Here is a 21,324-nt window from a genome sequence, read left to right on the forward strand (position 1 = left end):
TGACGGTATCCAGCTTCACCGTCAACTGGGGGATTACCCAGTGGGTGGATGTAGCAGGTGGTGGCGGCTAAGGCACACCTTGACGGTATCCAGCTTCACCGTCAACTGGGGATTACCCAGTGGGTGGATGTAGCAGCTGGTGGCGGCTAAGGCACACCTTGACGGTATCCAGCTTCACCGTCAACTGGGGGATTACCCAGTGGGTGGATGTAGCAGGTGGTGGCGGCTAAGGCACACCTTGACGGTATCCAGCTTCACCGTCAACTGGGGGATTACCCAGTGGGTGGATGTAGCAGCTGGTGGCGGCTAAGGCACACCTTGACGGTATCCAGCTTCACCGTCAACTGGGGGATTACCCAGTGGGTGGATGTAGCAGGTGGTGGCGGCTAAGGCACACCTTGACGGTATCCAGCTTCACCGTCAACTGGGGGATTACCCAGTGGGTGGATGTAGCAGCTGGTGGCGGCTAAGGCACACCTTGACGGTATCCAGCTTCAACCGTCAACTGGGGGATTACCCAGTGGGTGGATGTAGCAGGTGGTGGCGGCTAAGGCACACCTTGACGGTATCCAGCTTCACCGTCAACTGGGGGATTACCCAGTGGGTGGATGTAGCAGCTGGTGGCGGCTAAGGCACACCTTGACGGTATCCAGCTTCACCGTCAACTGGGGGATTACCCAGTGGGTGGATGTAGCAGGTGGTGGCGGCTAAGGCACACCTTGACGGTATCCAGCTTCACCGTCAACTGGGGGATTACCCAGTGGGTGGATGTAGCAGCTGGTGGCGGCTAAGGCACACCTTGACGGTATCCAGCTTCACCGTCAACTGGGGGATTACCCAGTGGGTGGATGTAGCAGGTGGTGGCGGCTAAGGCACACCTTGACGGTATCCAGCTTCACCGTCAACTGGGGGATTACCCAGTGGGTGGATGTAGCAGCTGGTGGCGGCTAAGGCACACCTTGACGGTATCCAGCTTCACCGTCAACTGGGGGATTACCCAGTGGGTGGATGTAGCAGGCTGGTGGCGGCTAAGGCACACCTTGACGGTATCCAGCTTCACCGTCAACTGGGGGATTACCCAGTGGGTGGATGTAGCAGGTGGTGGCGGCTAAGGCACACCTTGACGGTATCCAGCTTCACCGTCAACTGGGGGATTACCCAGTGGGTGGATGTAGCAGCTGGTGGCGGCTAAGGCACACCTTGACGGTATCCAGCTTCACCGTCAACTGGGGGATTACCCAGTGGGTGGATGTAGCAGCTGGTGGCGGCTAAGGCACACCTTGACGGTATCCAGCTTCACCGTCAACTGGGGGATTACCCAGTGGGTGGATGTAGCAGCTGGTGGCGGCTAAGGCACACCTTGACGGTATCCAGCTTCACCGTCAACTGGGGGATTACCCAGTGGGTGGATGTAGCAGGTGGTGGCGGCTAAGGCACACCTTGACGGTATCCAGCTTCACCGTCAACTGGGGGATTACCCAGTGGGTGGATGTAGCAGCTGGTGGCGGCTAAGGCACACCTTGACGGTATCCAGCTTCACCGTCAACTGGGGATTACCCAGTGGGTGGATGTAGCAGCTGGTGGCGGCTAAGGCACACCTTGACGGTATCCAGCTTCACCGTCAACTGGGGGATTACCCAGTGGGTGGATGTAGCAGCTGGTGGCGGCTAAGGCACACCTTGACGGTATCCAGCTTCACCGTCAACTGGGGGATTACCCAGTGGGTGGATGTAGCAGGTGGTGGCGGCTAAGGCACACCTTGACGGTATCCAGCTTCACCGTCAACTGGGGGATTACCCAGTGGGTGGATGTAGCAGCTGGTGGCGGCTAAGGCACACCTTGACGGTATCCAGCTTCACCGTCAACTGGGGGATTACCCAGTGGGTGGATGTAGCAGGTGGTGGCGGCTAAGGCACACCTTGACGGTATCCAGCTTCACCGTCAACTGGGGGATTACCCAGTGGGTGGATGTAGCAGCTGGTGGCGGCTAAGGCACACCTTGACGGTATCCAGCTTCACCGTCAACTGGGGGATTACCCAGTGGGTGGATGTAGCAGGTGGTGGCGGCTAAGGCACACCTTGACGGTATCCAGCTTCACCGTCAACTGGGGGATTACCCAGTGGGTGGATGTAGCAGCTGGTGGCGGCTAAGGCACACCTTGACGGTATCCAGCTTCACCGTCAACTGGGGGATTACCCAGTGGGTGGATGTAGCAGGTGGTGGCGGCTAAGGCACACCTTGACGGTATCCAGCTTCACCGTCAACTGGGGGATTACCCAGTGGGTGGATGTAGCAGCTGGTGGCGGCTAAGGCACACCTTGACGGTATCCAGCTTCACCGTCAACTGGGGGATTACCCAGTGGGTGGATGTAGCAGGTGGTGGCGGCTAAGGCACACCTTGACGGTATCCAGCTTCACCGTCAACTGGGGGATTACCCAGTGGGTGGATGTAGCAGCTGGTGGCGGCTAAGGCACACCTTGACGGTATCCAGCTTCACCGTCAACTGGGGGATTACCCAGTGGGTGGATGTAGCAGCTGGTGGCGGCTAAGGCACACCTTGACGGTATCCAGCTTCACCGTCAACTGGGGGATTACCCAGTGGGTGGATGTAGCAGCTGGTGGCGGCTAAGGCACACCTTGACGGTATCCAGCTTCACCGTCAACTGGGGGATTACCCAGTGGGTGGATGTAGCAGGCTGGTGGCGGCTAAGGCACACCTTGACGGTATCCAGCTTCACCGTCAACTGGGGGATTACCCAGTGGGTGGATGTAGCAGGTGGTGGCGGCTAAGGCACACCTTGACGGTATCCAGCTTCACCGTCAACTGGGGGATTACCCAGTGGGTGGATGTAGCAGCTGGTGGCGGCTAAGGCACACCTTGACGGTATCCAGCTTCACCGTCAACTGGGGGATTACCCAGTGGGTGGATGTAGCAGGTGGTGGCGGCTAAGGCACACCTTGACGGTATCCAGCTTCACCGTCAACTGGGGGATTACCCAGTGGGTGGATGTAGCAGCTGGTGGCGGCTAAGGCACACCTTGACGGTATCCAGCTTCACCGTCAACTGGGGGATTACCCAGTGGGTGGATGTAGCAGCTGGTGGCGGCTAAGGCACACCTTGACGGTATCCAGCTTCACCGTCAACTGGGGGATTACCCAGTGGGTGGATGTAGCAGCTGGTGGCGGCTAAGGCACACCTTGACGGTATCCAGCTTCACCGTCAACTGGGGGATTACCCAGTGGGTGGATGTAGCAGCTGGTGGCGGCTAAGGCACACCTTGACGGTATCCAGCTTCACCGTCAACTGGGGGATTACCCAGTGGGTGGATGTAGCAGCTGGTGGCGGCTAAGGCACACCTTGACGGTATCCAGCTTCACCGTCAACTGGGGGATTACCCAGTGGGTGGATGTAGCAGCTGGTGGCGGCTAAGGCACACCTTGACGGTATCCAGCTTCACCGTCAACTGGGGGATTACCCAGTGGGTGGATGTAGCAGCTGGTGGCGGCTAAGGCACACCTTGACGGTATCCAGCTTCACCGTCAACTGGGGGATTACCCAGTGGGTGGATGTAGCAGCTGGTGGCGGCTAAGGCACACCTTGACGGTATCCAGCTTCACCGTCAACTGGGGGATTACCCAGTGGGTGGATGTAGCAGGTGGTGGCGGCTAAGGCACACCTTGACGGTATCCAGCTTCACCGTCAACTGGGGGATTACCCAGTGGGTGGATGTAGCAGGTGGTGGCGGCTAAGGCACACCTTGACGGTATCCAGCTTCACCGTCAACTGGGGGATTACCCAGTGGGTGGATGTAGCAGCTGGTGGCGGCTAAGGCACACCTTGACGGTATCCAGCTTCACCGTCAACTGGGGGATTACCCAGTGGGTGGATGTAGCAGCTGGTGGCGGCTAAGGCACACCTTGACGGTATCCAGCTTCACCGTCAACTGGGGGATTACCCAGTGGGTGGATGTAGCAGCTGGTGGCGGCTAAGGCACACCTTGACGGTATCCAGCTTCACCGTCAACTGGGGGATTACCCAGTGGGTGGATGTAGCAGCTGGTGGCGGCTAAGGCACACCTTGACGGTATCCAGCTTCACCGTCAACTGGGGGATTACCCAGTGGGTGGATGTAGCAGCTGGTGGCGGCTAAGGCACACCTTGACGGTATCCAGCTTCACCGTCAACTGGGGGATTACCCAGTGGGTGGATGTAGCAGCTGGTGGCGGCTAAGGCACACCTTGACGGTATCCAGCTTCACCGTCAACTGGGGGATTACCCAGTGGGTGGATGTAGCAGCTGGTGGCGGCTAAGGCACACCTTGACGGTATCCAGCTTCACCGTCAACTGGGGGATTACCCAGTGGGTGGATGTAGCAGCTGGTGGCGGCTAAGGCACACCTTGACGGTATCCAGCTTCACCGTCAACTGGGGGATTACCCAGTGGGTGGATGTAGCAGCTGGTGGCGGCTAAGGCACACCTTGACGGTATCCAGCTTCACCGTCAACTGGGGGATTACCCAGTGGGTGGATGTAGCAGGTGGTGGCGGCTAAGGCACACCTTGACGGTATCCAGCTTCACCGTCAACTGGGGGATTACCCAGTGGGTGGATGTAGCAGCTGGTGGCGGCTAAGGCACACCTTGACGGTATCCAGCTTCACCGTCAACTGGGGGATTACCCAGTGGGTGGATGTAGCAGCTGGTGGCGGCTAAGGCACACCTTGACGGTATCCAGCTTCACCGTCAACTGGGGGATTACCCAGTGGGTGGATGTAGCAGCTGGTGGCGGCTAAGGCACACCTTGACGGTATCCAGCTTCACCGTCAACTGGGGGATTACCCAGTGGGTGGATGTAGCAGCTGGTGGCGGCTAAGGCACACCTTGACGGTATCCAGCTTCACCGTCAACTGGGGGATTACCCAGTGGGTGGATGTAGCAGCTGGTGGCGGCTAAGGCACACCTTGACGGTATCCAGCTTCACCGTCAACTGGGGGATTACCCAGTGGGTGGATGTAGCAGCTGGTGGCGGCTAAGGCACACCTTGACGGTATCCAGCTTCACCGTCAACTGGGGGATTACCCAGTGGGTGGATGTAGCAGGTGGTGGCGGCTAAGGCACACCTTGACGGTATCCAGCTTCACCGTCAACTGGGGGATTACCCAGTGGGTGGATGTAGCAGCTGGTGGCGGCTAAGGCACACCTTGACGGTATCCAGCTTCACCGTCAACTGGGGGATTACCCAGTGGGTGGATGTAGCAGGTGGTGGCGGCTAAGGCACACCTTGACGGTATCCAGCTTCACCGTCAACTGGGGGATTACCCAGTGGGTGGATGTAGCAGGTGGTGGCGGCTAAGGCACACCTTGACGGTATCCAGCTTCACCGTCAACTGGGGGATTACCCAGTGGGTGGATGTAGCAGGTGGTGGCGGCTAAGGCACACCTTGACGGTATCCAGCTTCACCGTCAACTGGGGGATTACCCAGTGGGTGGATGTAGCAGGTGGTGGCGGCTAAGGCACACCTTGACGGTATCTAGCTTCACCGTCAACTGGGGGATTACCCAGTGGGTGGATGTAGCAGGTGGTGGCGGCTAAGGCACACCTTGACGGTATCCAGCTTCACCGTCAACTGGGGGATTACCCAGTGGGTGGATGTAGCAGGTGGTGGCGGCTAAGGCACACCTTGACGGTATCCAGCTTCACCGTCAACTGGGGGATTACCCAGTGGGTGGATGTAGCAGGTGGTGGCGGCTAAGGCACACCTTGACGGTATCCAGCTTCACCGTCAACTGGGGGATTACCCAGTGGGTGGATGTAGCAGGTGGTGGCGGCTAAGGCACACCTTGACGGTATCCAGCTTCACCGTCAATTGGGGGATTACCCAGTGGGTGGATGTAGCAGGTGGTGGCGGCTAAGGCACACCTTGACGGTATCCAGCTTCACCGTCAACTGGGGGATTACCCAGTGGGTGGATGTAGCAGGTGGTGGCGGCTAAGGCACACCTTGACGGTATCCAGCTTCACCGTCAACTGGGGGATTACCCAGTGGGTGGATGTAGCAGGTGGTGGCGGCTAAGGCACACCTTGACGGTATCCAGCTTCACCGTCAACTGGGGGATTACCCAGTGGGTGGATGTAGCAGCTGGTGGCGGCTAAGGCACACCTTGACGGTATCCAGCTTCACCGTCAACTGGGGGATTACCCAGTGGGTGGATGTAGCAGCTGGTGGCGGCTAAGGCACACCTTGACGGTATCCAGCTTCACCGTCAACTGGGGGATTACCCAGTGGGTGGATGTAGCAGCTGGTGGCGGCTAAGGCACACCTTGACGGTATCCAGCTTCACCGTCAACTGGGGGATTACCCAGTGGGTGGATGTAGCAGCTGGTGGCGGCTAAGGCACACCTTGACGGTATCCAGCTTCACCGTCAACTGGGGGATTACCCAGTGGGTGGATGTAGCAGCTGGTGGCGGCTAAGGCACACCTTGACGGTATCCAGCTTCACCGTCAACTGGGGGATTACCCAGTGGGTGGATGTAGCAGCTGGTGGCGGCTAAGGCACACCTTGACGGTATCCAGCTTCACCGTCAACTGGGGGATTACCCAGTGGGTGGATGTAGCAGGTGGTGGCGGCTAAGGCACACCTTGACGGTATCCAGCTTCACCGTCAACTGGGGGATTACCCAGTGGGTGGATGTAGCAGGTGGTGGCGGCTAAGGCACACCTTGACGGTATCCAGCTTCACCGTCAACTGGGGGATTACCCAGTGGGTGGATGTAGCAGCTGGTGGCGGCTAAGGCACACCTTGTAGTGTAGCATTTGTTTTTTATTTATTTTTTTATTATTTTCTACCACAGACGTGGCCACACATTTACAATGCTAACCAGCATATATACATTTTCTTCTGTCCACCATGGACAGGGTTAGAGAAGTGTTAAACATACAGTTCAGGGGTTTATTGAACACTCAACCACAGAAGGTGATTCAGTGCTTTTAAAATGCTAAGCTAACCTACATACGTAAATACATAGATACACAGATTTACTTATGCCCTACATAAAGTGCTTGATGTGTCTTTTACATAGTGTCATTAATGTACATTCACAAAGGTGAAATGTAATTCTGATCAGCTTCCATATATACTTTATACCCATACATATACACACACACACACATATACATACATATATACACACACACATGCATTCACATACATTTGTCTCATTTACTCTGACAGGGTGAGATAGCTGATAAAGAAACTAGTGTGCAATTAAGCACTTAATCACTGAAGGTGATGAAGGTGCTTTTACAAGCTCAGGTTATATAGTTACATCATATATATACATTGTATGATTGATATATTACATGATCAACCTTGGGTAAAAGTCCAATATATCATCAAGTGTTCCAGTACTCATATAGTAACTACAGAGTTCAGCATACCTTAGCCCAGGAGGGGCGAAAGTCAGTCAGTATGGGACATTCTACAATATAATGTTCAAGAGAGTGCATGTTTTCTCTTTCACAAAGTTGACACATTGTGTACTCGACACTCACACAGTTGACACAAGTTGTACTCGACACTCATACAGTTGACACATTGTGTACTCGACATTTGGGTTTTGAGAAAGCTGCCAGATACGTCTATATCCCAGGCGTATTCTGGCCACTATAACATCACATTGCCGGGTTCTTGTTCTATTAGTCCCATATGTGAATGTCTCCTCACGATATCTATCATAATATTAAATGCTACAACTTTCAGGTCTTTGAGAATTTGTTAGGTCGGTGAGATTTTCATTAGATATTTGTTTAAGTATTCTCTTTGTCACTGCTAATGAAACACCCATATAAATTTCTACCACTGGTTTTCTGCAGGCTGACTTAGCAAGCATATCAACAGTGTCATGCCTTGAGATGCCAACATGTGATGTTATGCATAGGAATTTAATTACAAATCTGTTTTCTTTGACAGCTAAAACATTCATTTGAATATCACTGACTATTTTCTGGGTGTCACTACTATGTGCGTTCAATGCCAGGAGTGCACTCTGCGAGTCACAGTATATAAGTCCACTGCCTTTGTCTTTTAAAAATTCAGTGGCAAGGTATATGCCTGCAAGTTCGGTTTGAGTTGTACTTGCCCAGTCATTGACGCGCTTCATTGCTGTATGTACGAGAGAAGATTGTTCAAATATGTTACATGCACATCCGGTACATCGTCCACCTTCTTCTACAGAGCCGTCGGTATAGCACTGATACACATCGTTACCCATACTCTGACTACTTTCAGTGATGCTTTTCAGTGTTAACTGTTTTAATAATGTAGAGTGCACACTATCTTTCTTGAGCGCATTTACAAAATCAACTGATAGATCCCAGTTATCCCATGGAGTAATTGGCTAGTGTAGCATTGAAAGGTACAGTATCCTTGGGCCGTGATAGCTAAACGATCAAACGTTTAGATCTCGAGGAGGTGAACTGAAGGTTACACACACACACACATACACAATGCACCTTACGACACTGGAAGACACATGAGTGAGGGGAGACATGATTACAACCTACAAAATCCTCAGGGGAATTGACAGCGTAGACAAGGACAAACTATTCAACACTGGCGGTACGCGAACAAGGGGACACAGGTGGAAACTGAGTACCCACATGAGCCACAGGGACGTTAGAAAGAACTTTTTTCAGTGTCAGAGTAGTTAACAGGTGGAATGCATTAGGCAGAGATGTGGTGGAGGCTGACTCCATACACAGTTTCAAGTGTAGATATGATAGAGCCCAATAGGCTCAGGAATCTGTACACCAGTTGATTGAGAGTTGTGAGGCGGGACCATAGAGCCAAAGCCGTTCTTATGTTAACCAACCTGGCATATGCCGCTGATGTTATCCTCTTGATATGAGCTGCAGGGGACAGGTCTGGCGTGATATCAACCCCCAGGTCTTTCTCTCTCTCTGACTCTTGAAGTATTTCATCTTCCAGATGATACCTTGTATCTGGCCTCCTGCTCCCTACACCTATCTTCATTACATTACATTTGCTTGGGTTAAACTCTAACAACCATTTGTTCGACCATTCCTGCAGCTTGTCTAGGTCTTCTTGAAGCCTCAAGCTGTCCTCCTCTGTCTTAATCCTTCTCATAATTTTGGCGTCGTCAGCAAACATTGAGAGGAATGAGTCTATAGCCTCCGGGAGACCGCGTCTACCAAGGTGTAGCGTTCCGTAGAAGGAACTTTTATAGTGTCAGAGTGGTTGACAAATGGAATGCATTAGGAAGTGATGTGGTGGAGGCTGACTCCATACACAGTCTCAAATGTAGATATGATAGAGCCCAGTAGGTTCAGGAATCTGTACACCTGTTGATTGACGGTTGAGAGGCGGGACCAAAGAGCCAGAGCTCAACCCCCGCAAGCACAACTAGGTGAGTACAACTAGGTGAGTACACACACACACACACACACACACACACACACACACACACACACACACACACACACACACACACACACACACACACACACACACACACACACACACACACACACACACACACACACACACAGGTCCTGCCTCACAGGGTTACTTGAATTCTACGACCAGGCAACAAAAATAAGGCAAGAAAGAGAAGGGTGGGCAGACTGCATATTTTTGGATTGTCAGAAAGCCTTTGACACAGTGCCACACAAGAGGCTAGTGAAAAAACTGGAGATGCAGGCTGGAGTGAAAGGGAAGGTACTCCGTTGGATACAGGAGTACCTAAGTAACAGGAGACAACGAGTCAGTGTGAGGGGTGAGGTCTCAGATTGGCGAGACGTTACGAGTGGAGTACCGCAGGGGTCAGTCCTTGGACCTATACTGTTTCTGATATATGTAAATGATCTTCCAGAGGGTATAGAATCGTTTCTCTCAATGTTTGCCGATGATGCAAAAATTATGAGGAGGATTGAAACTGAGGACGATAGTAGGAGGCTACAAGATGATCTAGACAGACTGAGTGAATGGTCCAACAAATGGCTGTTGAAGTTCAACCCGAGTAAATGCAAAGTAATGAAACTAGGTGGTGGAAATAGGAGGCCAAACACAGGATACAGAATAGGAGATGAAGTACTTAATGAAACGAACAGAGAGAAAGATCTAGGAGTTGATATCACACCAAACCTGTCTCCTGAAGCCCACATAAAAAGAATAACGTCTGCGGCATATGCGAGGCTGGCTAACATCAGAACAGCGTTCAGGAACCTGTGTAAGGAATCATTCAGAATCTTGTACACCACATATGTAAGACCAATCCTGGAGTATGCGGCCCCAGCATGGAGCCCGTACCTTGTCAAGCACAAGACGAAGCTGGAAAAAGTCCAAAGGTATGCCACTAGACTAGTCCCAGAACAAAGAGGCATGAGTTACGAGGAAAGGCTGCGGGAAATGCACCTTACGACACTGGAAGACAGAAGAGTAAGGGGAGACATGATCACAACCTACGAAATCCTCAGAGGAATCGACCGGGTAAACAAGGATAAACTATTCAACACTGGTGGGACGCGAACAAGGGGACACAGGTGGAAACTGAGTACTCACATGAGCCACAGAGACGTTAGAAAGAACTTTTTTAGTGTCAGAGTAGTTAACGGATGGAATGCATTAGGCAGTGATGTGGTGGAGGCTGACTCCATACACAGTTTTAAATGTAGATATGATAGAGCCCAGCAGGCTCAGGAAACTGTACACCAGTTGATTGACAGTTGAGAGGCGGGACCAAAGAGCCAAAGCTCAACCCCCGCAAGCACAAATAGGTGAGTACAAATAGGTGAGTACACACACACACACACACACACACACACACACACACACACACACACACACACATGTAAACAAAGAGAGTTGTGTCACAATATAAGATGAGTCAATGTTGCAGGACGGAGGCTGGACATGCTGGAGCAGCGACTTAACGCCACCGAGCAGAGCAACCGGGCACTGCTGGACGAGCTGATGCGTCTCCAGCAGGACCTGAAGGTGAGGGGCACCACCTGGTGGTGAGGGGCACCACCTGGTGGTGAGGGACACCACCTGGTGGTGAGGAGCACCACCTGGTGGTTTTTTTTTTTTTTTTTTTTTTTTTAGCAGGGATAATCCTGCGCGGGCCCTAAGCCTCTGGCTGGCCCACTGCGCGGGCCCTAAGCCTCTGGCTGGCCCACTGCGCGGGCCCTAAGCCTCTGGCTGGCCCACTGCGCGGGCCCTAAGCCTCTGGCTGGCCCACTGCGCGGGCCCTAAGCCTCTGGCTGGCTCACTAAGTGATGCTCGTTTCTGGTTTACCTGGGCGGAGGATGAGTATTCATGACCCGTATGGTCGCTTCAGTAAGATTTTGCCATATGTGTTTAACAACTTCCTCTGCTCTGTCGAATCGAAGGTGAAATCTTAACGGGTTTGTAACTGTGCACTGTGTTAGATAATGTTCCAGTGGTCTGTCGGGCATTTCTCCACAGTGTTGACATTTCCTCTCACCTTCCGGAACCCGTAAGCCTATTTCCCATGCACATGGGTATCCAAGCCTGATGCGATGTAAGTGCACTTCTGTTGTTCTACTGCCCCCTTTCATCAAACTAAGTGGTTCGTAGTTGGTGGAATTCTTGTACCAACCCGCAGATCCTGATGTTGCAACTGCTGTGTTGTGGTCACTGTACAGCCTTCGCATTGCTCTGTTTCGAATCACTTTCTTCATCTGGGAGAGACTCGGTGGTATGTAAATGTCTACATTCCTCCTCTTAGTAGCAAGTTTTGCAGCTTCGTCTGCAATGTCATTACCTAATAGTCCCACATGACTTGGCACCCAGTTGATAAGCACCCGTCGGCCTTGTCGGTGGAGTGTGTGCATGAATGATAAGACATTGGTGATCAGATGGATGTTATCACATATGTGTTCCTGTTGCAAGGTTTCAATGGCGGTTCTCGAATCTGTATGGACGATAACATGTTGGCGGTGTTCAGCAAGAGCATGTTCCAAAGCCTTTTGAATGGCTAGCATCTCAGTCTGTAAAGTCGAACACCCATTTGAGAGCCTCCAACTATATACAGAGTTTCCTGCTTTAACTGCAGCTCCGGTTTCCTGTCCCTGCTGGTCTACTGACCCATCCGTGAAGTAAGTGAAGCTGTCGGATGCCATGTTTGCTTCTATATGCATCTGTGCAATGTGACGTAGCAGATGAGGATGTGTCTGGTTCTTCTTTCCGTCAAGAGCCATAATCTGAAAGTCTGCTGGCAGAGATTCCCAAGGGGCTTGTATAACAAAGTCTGCATGTATGTCGTCGACACCCCTCTCAGTGACTGTGTTTGCCATATCGAACGTATCGATGGCGTTTATCGCACAATGGGTCCACCTGTTGCTATTGGAGGCTCTTCTGTCCAGAGTTAGTGCTCCAGTGATCAAATCTTTAAGTGAACTGATTCTAGGTCTAGTCAATATCTTGGTCAGCATGCACGCAGCAATCCCCTTTACCCTTATTTCAATCGACGTTAGCTTTGTCTCTAGTCTTAGGTTCAGGATTTTAGTCCATCTGGGAGCACCTGTTATGACTCGCAATGCATCATTTTGAAGAACCTCAACGTTTGCCCACTGACCAGGAGAAAGAGTGAGTAAGGCAGGCGCTGCATAATCAACCAGGGAACGAACGGCGTGTATGTAAAACATTCTCAACACTCTGTGTCCCGCTCCTAGACGGGGCCCTGTGATTGCTCTCATTATATTTATTCGTGACTTTGCTTTCTCCTTTAGATATTGAATTTGCTTATTGAATGTCATCTTAAAATCAATCCACACTCCGAGATATCGATATTGTGGAACCCACTGAAGGTTAATGTCCTGAATGCGTAGGTGCCTGTCTGGAGCCTTGCCACCTAGTCTCATCGCCTTAGTCTTCTGTGCAGATATTTTTAGCCCTAAAACACTGCATTCAGATGTCACTTGATCTAAAGCACCTTGAGCTTTATTTAGAAGTGAAGGACCCGTAACGACTAATGCTAGATCATCAGCATAGCTTAGCAATGTAACCCCTTCTGTAAAGGACATGGTAACAAGGTTTTCCATAAGGATGTTAAAAAGACTAGGACTGAGGACTCCTCCTTGTGGAGTCCCATTCTCGTGCAAGTGGTAGTCCGACACTTGTCCTTGCAACTTTACTCTGGCATACCTGTGACTTAGGTAATCTTGAATCCATGCTAGCATTTTCCCCCTCACACCTTTTTTAACTAAGGTGTGTAGTATTGCTGGCGGGCTTGCAAGTTCAAATGCTTTTTCCAGATCAAGGAAGACCACTATAGCTGGACCCGAGTTAACTGTTCCTAGTAATGTTGCTATGCAGTTGGCAGTACCTACACCTCTAGTGAAGCCAAATATGTGTTTATGAAGGTCTCCAGTCTTCCACAGTAGCCTATTTAAGACCATCCGTTCTGCAGTTTTACTAACGCATGATGTTAAGGAAATGGGTCTGTAATTGCCAGGTTCATTCGGCTTAGGAATCGGTATGATGTCTGCTTTCTTCCAAGAGGGCGGTAGTTTGCCTTGCTGCCAAGACGCATTGATGACGTCCAATATCCCTCGGTCTCCAGCAGGACCTGCATGTGCGATCATTGAGTATGTAATGTTATCAGCACCTGGAGCAATGTCCTTACCACCCTTTTTGGCTCTGCTTAGTTCCTGTTCGGTGAAGGGACAGTCACATTCGTCATTTATAGCTATGCCCTCATGAATGACTGTCATCCTCTCTTGTTTTAAGTGTTCTTGCTGCCTTCGGACCATTGCAGGAAGCTGATATGAAGCTGTTCTTTCTGCAAATTGGAGAGCAAGTCTCTCAGCCTCCTGCAATGGTTGAATACATGCCTGTGGCCGGGCTGGTCGACCTGATATAGTTTTAATCTGACCCCATATCTTGCCAAGACTACTATGTTCATTTAGAGTTTGACACCACTCAAACCATCTTGCCTCCTTTACTTCTCTAGAAACACGCCTGGCTTCAGATATCACCGCTCGTAGCAGAGTTCTACCTTCTGGTGTGGGGTTTCTCTTTAGATGTTTTCTGAAGATATTGACTCTGTGGTTCTGTTCTTTAACGTCATTACTATAGAACCAATAGTTCTTTCGTTTCGTGTTACCTGTGATAATGATTGGAATAGCTTTGTTTGCAGCAGCTGCAACGGCTTCCTGCAGATTGGTCTCGTGTATGTTCAAATCCTCAGGTGGCGTGTACGTTGCATACCATTTTTCAAGTTCTTCCTGGTATACATTCCAATTGGCCTTTCCTAAATTCCACCGAGGCCGCGCAGGAGGTGTAGGAGGTCGTGCCAGGTTGAGTGTTGTGACAGTAGCATAGTGGTCACTGGTGATCACCGGGTCTACTTCCCACTTCGCCTGTTGCCGGAGTGCTGTGGAGATGAATGTAAGATCAAGGGAACCTCCTAGAATGTGAGTGGGTTCCCCAGTGCTGAGAAGTGTAATTTCAGGTACTTCTCGCAGAGCTGCAGCTAAATGGCGCCCATCTGCATTGGCTGGCCCAGTTGCACCTAACTCTGGATGATGAGCATTAAAATCTCCAGCAAGAATTAAATTTTCCTGCGTGGCCAAGGCAAGCACTGCCTCTGCTTCTAGTTTACGTCTAGGGGGCTTGTAGACGTTGTATATGAGGAGCTCAAAATTAGCCATATTCACTGTAACTGCTAATACCTCTACTCCATCCCCACATGAAACCGAGTCTATTTTCTTGCTGGGTATGGTGTTTCTGACTAGGGTCATTAATCCTCTTAGTCTCCCCTGCTCATACGGGAGAACATAGTGCTGATATCCAGCTAATCTGAAGGATTTCGTGGCTGGGAAAAGAGTTTCTTCCAAAACGATTATATCTGCTTTCGTGCTGATTGCAGCCTCCTGAAGTGTGTGTTTTTTTATTTCCAAGACCTTGTATGTTCCACTGCAGAATTCGTAATGGCCAGACGACGGGTTCGGTTGGTGTTGCTTGTTCTACTAGAACTCCTCCTCGGAATCGACCTCTATATTCTCCGCCTCGCAAGTCGTGTCGCTGCAAATCGGACTGCATTGATAGTTCGTGGTCATCCCCGACGTTGTTGGAATCTGTGCATAACTGTGGTCCATCGCTATGTTGTTGGAAGCGCTGCAGGTCGGACTGCATTGATTGTCCGTGGTCAACCCCGGCATTGTTGGAATCTGTGCAGAACTGTGGTCCATCACTTTGTTGTTGGTATTGCTGCAAGTCGGACTGCATTGATTGTCCGTGGTCAACCCCGGCAGTGTTGGAATCTGTGCAGAACTGTGGTCCATCACTTTGTTGTTGGTATTGCTGCAAGTCGGACTGCATTGATTGCTCGCGGCCGTTTCTTGTGTTGGCGGAACCTGCGCATCTCTGCTGTTCAATACGTCTTTGTTGGCGTTGCTGCAGATCAGACTGCATTGGCTGTTGTTGTCTGTCTCCTGTGTTGGAAGATTCTGTTGATCGTGGGTGGTCACTGCGTCTTGCAGTTGCGTTTGTGAATGTCGATGTTCCGGTGTCTTGACTAGCCGACTGTTGTCGGTAGTCAGTATGTCCAAGTTGCGTTGTTTGTCCTCTTGTGCTCCATCCTGTCGGAGACTGTCTATTTCTCGTGTAACTGTGGTCTGCTGCACGATCTTGTCCATTATCACACAAGTGATGTCTTGAGTCTGTTGTTGTGAGGCGTTCTGCGTCATCTGTAGGCAATTGATAATGGTCTCTGCCATGATCTTCACGATGGTTTGCAGCTGGACCTCGGTAAAACTGTATAGCTGGTGAGTAGATTCCGAAAGTAAGTGTTTCCTGCTCATTTGCACTTGCTGGACTTCTGCAACACTTTCGTGTAATGTCTGATTCGGAATTGACAGATTCGGGAAATTTTGCTCTGTGAGAGCGGGTGGCTGTTGTGGCTGTGCACGAGTGTTCCAGACGGTGGTGTTGGTGGATGTACCGCTGGTCAGTGTGTTGACCCTGGCCTGAGCTGTCTGCACTTTTTGTTTCCGTGCAGAGCAGGTTGTGCTCCAGGCATGATGTTTGCCTCCACAATTTGGACATTTGGCTGTTGTGGTCTGGTTTGCCTTGTGCTTGGCAATACAGTCTTTGGTGGGATGTCTCAGGCTGCACACTCCGCACCTCTCCTGTCCTGTGCAGCGTGACTGATGGTGGCCGTATTTCTGACACCTGAAGCAGCGTAGGGGTTCCGGGACGTATGGCCTCTGTCGGTATGTCCCCCAATTTCCAAGACCGAAAGTTTCCGGCACATGTCCCTTGACGGTCACCAGAACCTGACGCGTCGCTGCCTTGTCTACTTTTGTGTGGCAACGTTCCGCACTCAGGACTTGCTTGTGTTCTAGCACTGGATCCAGGGGAAAGTCGATTGGGTATCCCAAAAGCACGACTCGTGTGCGTCGTTCTGAAGGGTCCAGCTTTACCAAGCACACAGGTTTCCCCTGCAGGACTCTTACCTTCTCTAAGTAATGTGCAGTCCGTTGGTCTTGAGGTGTCAGTATTATTTCTCCCTTCAGGTTGACTGTAATGGAAAGTTTGAGCTCTGGTTGTTCTTTTTCCATCGCCGTTACTACTCCATATGCTGTAGGAAAGTGGTCGGTCTGCATGATCTTGAATTTCGGAAGAAGTGCAGAGGCTGGCGATGTCTGGTGTGAGACTGGTGGTGTCCTCCCCTGTCCCATACTGCTGTCCTGCGGCTGGGCTGTGGAGAGAGGAACAATGGCCGACATTGGCTGGCGTGAAACCGGTGGTGTCCTCTCCTGACTCATACTGCCGTCCCGCGGCAGCGTTGCGGACAGAGAAGCATTGACTGACACTGGCTGGTGTGTGACTGACGCTGTCCTCTCTAGGTCCATTACGTCCGCTGACTTGCTGGTAGAAGCAAGTGGTAAAGCCTCGATAGCAGTTTTCTTTGGGGCCTGCTGCACATCGGTCCCCCGTCCTTCCTCGTCCGAAAGCTGCTTCCATTCCCTCTTGCGCTGAGCCTTCCCCATGGCTCTCTACACGTAGTGAGAACCGACTCAAACCACCGGAGCAGCAGGCGACACGTCCTCACTGCACGGTAGCTCAGGAGCAACCCACCTGGTGGTGAGGGACACCACCTGGTGGTGAGGGACACCACCTGGTGGTGAGGGGCACCACCTGGTGGTGAGGGGCACCACCTGGTGGTGAGGGGCACCACCTGGTGGTGAGGGGCACCACCTGGTGGTGAGGGGCACCACCTGGTGGTGAGGGGCACCACCTGGTGGTGAGGGGCACCACCTGGTGGTGAGGGGCACCACCTGGTGGTGAGGGGCACCACCTGGTGGTGAGGGGCACCACCTGGTGGTGAGGGACACCACCTGGTGGTGAGGGGCACCACCTGGTGGTGAAGGAGCACATATTTGCACCTTCAGGATCAAGCATTAGCTCTTGGACTCCGCCTTTCCAGCCATTGTTGCCTCATTGAGTGCCAACCAACTTCCCTGTCATGTCTACTACTGAACCTGTGAGCGGTGTTTGCTTCTACAACCTGCTTCTTAACTCATTCCATTCTCTAACTCTTCTTACACTAAAACAAAACTTTGTGTGTATTGCTCATCTGAGTAATTCCACCCGTTATTCTCTTGTTCCGCCTTGTTCTCTTGTTATTCATTAGACGCATTTCATCCTTTTTTCTAGTTTGTCACTTCGCTCTAAGTATTTTGTACATCTCTCTCATGTCTCTCTTCACTTTTCTAGTGTAATTACGTTTGGTTCCTTCAGTCTCTCTTCATAGAGACGAGCGTCGTTGCATTCTTCTGAAGTTTTTAGAGTTTCCTTATGTATTGTATGTTCACTCTCAGGTGTTGTGTGTAGTCCTTATTGGGAGGTAGTTTGCCTTCCTCATGTACCATCCTTGTGGTCTCCTGTCGCCTCCTCCCACATCCACCACTTTACACTTGCTGCTCTTGAACTCCAGTAGCCACTTCTCGGACCAACTATTTACCGTGTTAGTCATCTTGGAGAATCTTACAGTCATCAACTGTTGCAACTCGTCTCATTCATTTGTCATCGTCTACCAACATCGACATATAAGAATTAGCTCTTATAGATGAGGCAATTATGTTAATGAGACTTTGCTTGGGTCCCAGAACTGATCCTGGAGGTATTCGGCTTGTTAATGCAGAATACCTATGTTAATGTTTTTAGTTACACAGTCTACCCAACCTGCTCTGTCGTGCCTTATTTAAGTTACCTTATCATAGAACTCCAGCAGGTTCGTCAGGCATGATTTCCCGGAGAGGCTGCAGGATCCTGTAAGTTCAGTAGAACTTCGGTGTCAACTCCTTTTGACTATGTCGTAGCTCAGTCGATTAAGGCAGCGTCTGGGATGCTCTCGGACGCATGTTCGAATCCTCATCACGGCCCTTGTGGATTTGTTCATGTTTTTCTTTCCCTAAAGCCATGTTGATCTTTGTTTACATACTTAATTTCCTTTAGGTGTGTAACTAGTTTTATTCTCATTGTTGTTTTGAACACGTGCAGGCGTGCGTGTCTGTGATACGGGTCTGTAGCTAAGTGCCTCTTCACTATCTTCTTTCTTGTAAATTGGTACCACAGTTTGCCTTCTTCCAGCAGTTAGGCAATTTTCCATTTATAAGTGACTCATTAAAGATCAGCACTAAAGGTTGGCTGAGGTAAAGTTTGAGGTTGGCTGGGGTTGGCTGGGGTTGGCTGGGGTTGGCTGGGGTTGGGTGGGGTTGGCTGGGGTTGGCTGGGGTTGGCTGAGGTTGGGTGAGGGCATGTGCCGCTTCCTTTAGTATTCCTGGTGATACATTGTCTAGTCCAATAGCAGTAGTTTGGTCTAGTGATGCTCGTTGTGTCCTTCCACTGATGACAATACAATATTTAAGTCTTGTTGACCAGACCACACACTAGAAGGTGAAGGGACGACGACGTTTCGGTCAGTCCTGGACCATTCTCAAGTCCATTGTCCGTCCGTCCAGGACCATTCTCAAGTCCATTGTCCGTCAGTCCTGGACCATTCTCAAGTCCATTGTCCGTCAGTCCTGGACCATTCTCAAGTCCATTGTCCGTCAGTCCTGGACCATTCTCAAGTCCATTGTCCGTCCGTCCTGGACCATTCTCAAGTCCATTGTCCGTCCGTCCTGGACCATTCTCAAGTCCATTGTCCGTCCGTCCTGGACCATTCTCAAGTCCATTGTCCGTCCGTCCTGGACCATTCTCAAGTCCATTGTCCGTCCGTCCAGGACCATTCTCAAGTCCATTGTCCGTCCGTCCAGGACCATTCTCAAGTCCATTGTCCGTCCATCCTGGACAATCCGACAGAGTAATGTTTCTGTCCGTCCTGGACCATTCTCACAATCAACTTGAGAATGGTCCAGGACGGACCATTGGGTCTGGTCAACATACTTCAGCCACGTTATTGTGACTCATCATCTGCATTTAAGTCTTATTATACAATAAAATATTAGATAAGATAAGATGAACCTCCCATGGAAGGTAGAGTGGCTTCTTATATTGAGATGATTTCGGGGCTTAGTGTCCCCGCGGCCCGGTCCTCGACCAGACCTGCACCCCCAGGAAGCAGCCCGTGACAGCTGACTAACTCCCAGGTACCTATTTACTGCTAGGTAACAGGGGCATCAGGGTGAAAGAAACTTTGCCCATTGTTTCTCGCCGGCGCCCGGGATCGAACCCGGGACCACAGGATCACGCGTACAGTATTCTGTCCGCTCAGCCGCCGGCTCTCTCGCACATTTGTAACATTTCCTCTATGTCCACCGCTTCTTTATCGTAATCATCTCCTTTGGTAGTTCACTCTCATTAGTTCTCTTATATGACTGTATAATGTGTGATCCATTCTGGGTGCCACAGGGCAGCATCTTGGGACCTCTCCTATTTCTTATATCTATCAATGATTTGCCAAATGTTTAATAACATTCTTAAACCTGTACTATTTGCTGACGATACTACCTGCATCTATTCTGATCCCAACCCCTGATGACCCCAAATAATATTGTCAACAGTGAATTAAAAAAGTACCACTTGTGGATGTCAACCAACAAACTTACACTAAACATAACAAAGACCTGCATTTTATTTTGAAGTAAATCATCAAATCAAATTCAACTTCAGGTAGACAATGTTAACATAACCAGTAACAATGAGGGAAAGTTCCTTGGCCCATACATAGACAAGAGAGTCAACTTTAGCACCCACATACAACACATAACCAAAAAAGTCTCAAAAACGGTTGGTATACTTTCTAAAATCAGATATTATACTCCCCACTCTGCTCTCCTCTCATTATATTACGTGCTAATTTATCCCTATCTAACATATGGTATCAGTGCTTGGGGGCTCAACCACTGCAAATTACCTCAAGCCCATCATCACCCAGCAAAAATCTGCTATCAGAACAATAACAAACTCTGTCTTCAAACAACACACAGGTCCTCTGTTTAAGTCCCTCAACATGCTAAACATACACTCACTCCACACATTCTCATGTGCTATCTACAGGTACTAAACCTTGTTCCTAAATGCTAATCTTGATCTGAAACTTTTCCTTGATAGATGTAATACAACCCATGAGCACCACACCAGAAATATATCTTTGATATCCCCAGAGTCAGACTACATCTGTGCAAACACTCCATGCAAATAAGAGGGCCCAGTCTTTGGAACTCACTTCCTAATGAATTTTAAAAATTGTCCAACCATCAAAAGTAAAACCAAAAAGTACCTAATTTCATCCTCATAGTTCCCTACCTTGTGCTTCAAACTCCCACTGTATCTTGTCCTACCAACTTCCCCAATATTAGTACTTAAGACATGCATCTTCACCAGTGTAATCACCTCTGTCAACTTACATTGTAGTTATTTGTTGATATAAACCCTTGCTACAATCTACAATGTACCCGTTCATCTCACCTAGTATGTTAGAAGGACCTGCCAGGAACACTGGGCGTGTTGGTGGCTTTACAAGAATGGAAAAATACCAATATGTAATCTCACCAACCCAGTGTACCTTCTTATAAATAAATTATTACTATTATTATTATTGTATAGCGCTCTTAGTTGTTTCTATGGTTTAGAAGCAATATAATTTTCATAGTTTCTTTCCAACACTATTAATATTTATGCATTGTTTCCAATGCAACGTATTAATTCTCTTACCTTTAGATGTTCTTTCACCACAACAGGAACATTTCTACGTTTACTAATTTATCTGTCACGTTTCTATCCTCAAGTTTAAAGCCAGACTCGTCCAAATTGGAACATCAGAATAGTT

At 50.1% G+C, this 21,324-nt stretch overlaps 1 protein-coding gene across 2 annotated transcripts in view; it reads left to right on the top strand.

Annotated features, from left to right (window-relative positions):
• The window catches only part of LOC123764825 (putative leucine-rich repeat-containing protein DDB_G0290503), a 210,886-nt gene that overhangs the window by 104,754 nt on the left and 84,808 nt on the right, over nucleotides 1-21,324 (top strand). For both annotated transcript variants that reach the window (XM_069302692.1, XM_045753014.2), the window contains exon 3: nucleotides 10,918-11,015. In XM_069302692.1, the coding sequence (XP_069158793.1) occupies nucleotides 10,918-11,015 (98 nt within the window). The remainder of the gene's footprint in view (nucleotides 1-10,917; nucleotides 11,016-21,324) is intronic.

Source organism: Procambarus clarkii, chromosome 48, assembly GCF_040958095.1.
Source record: "Procambarus clarkii isolate CNS0578487 chromosome 48, FALCON_Pclarkii_2.0, whole genome shotgun sequence".
Lineage (NCBI taxonomy): Eukaryota > Metazoa > Arthropoda > Malacostraca > Decapoda > Cambaridae > Procambarus > Procambarus clarkii.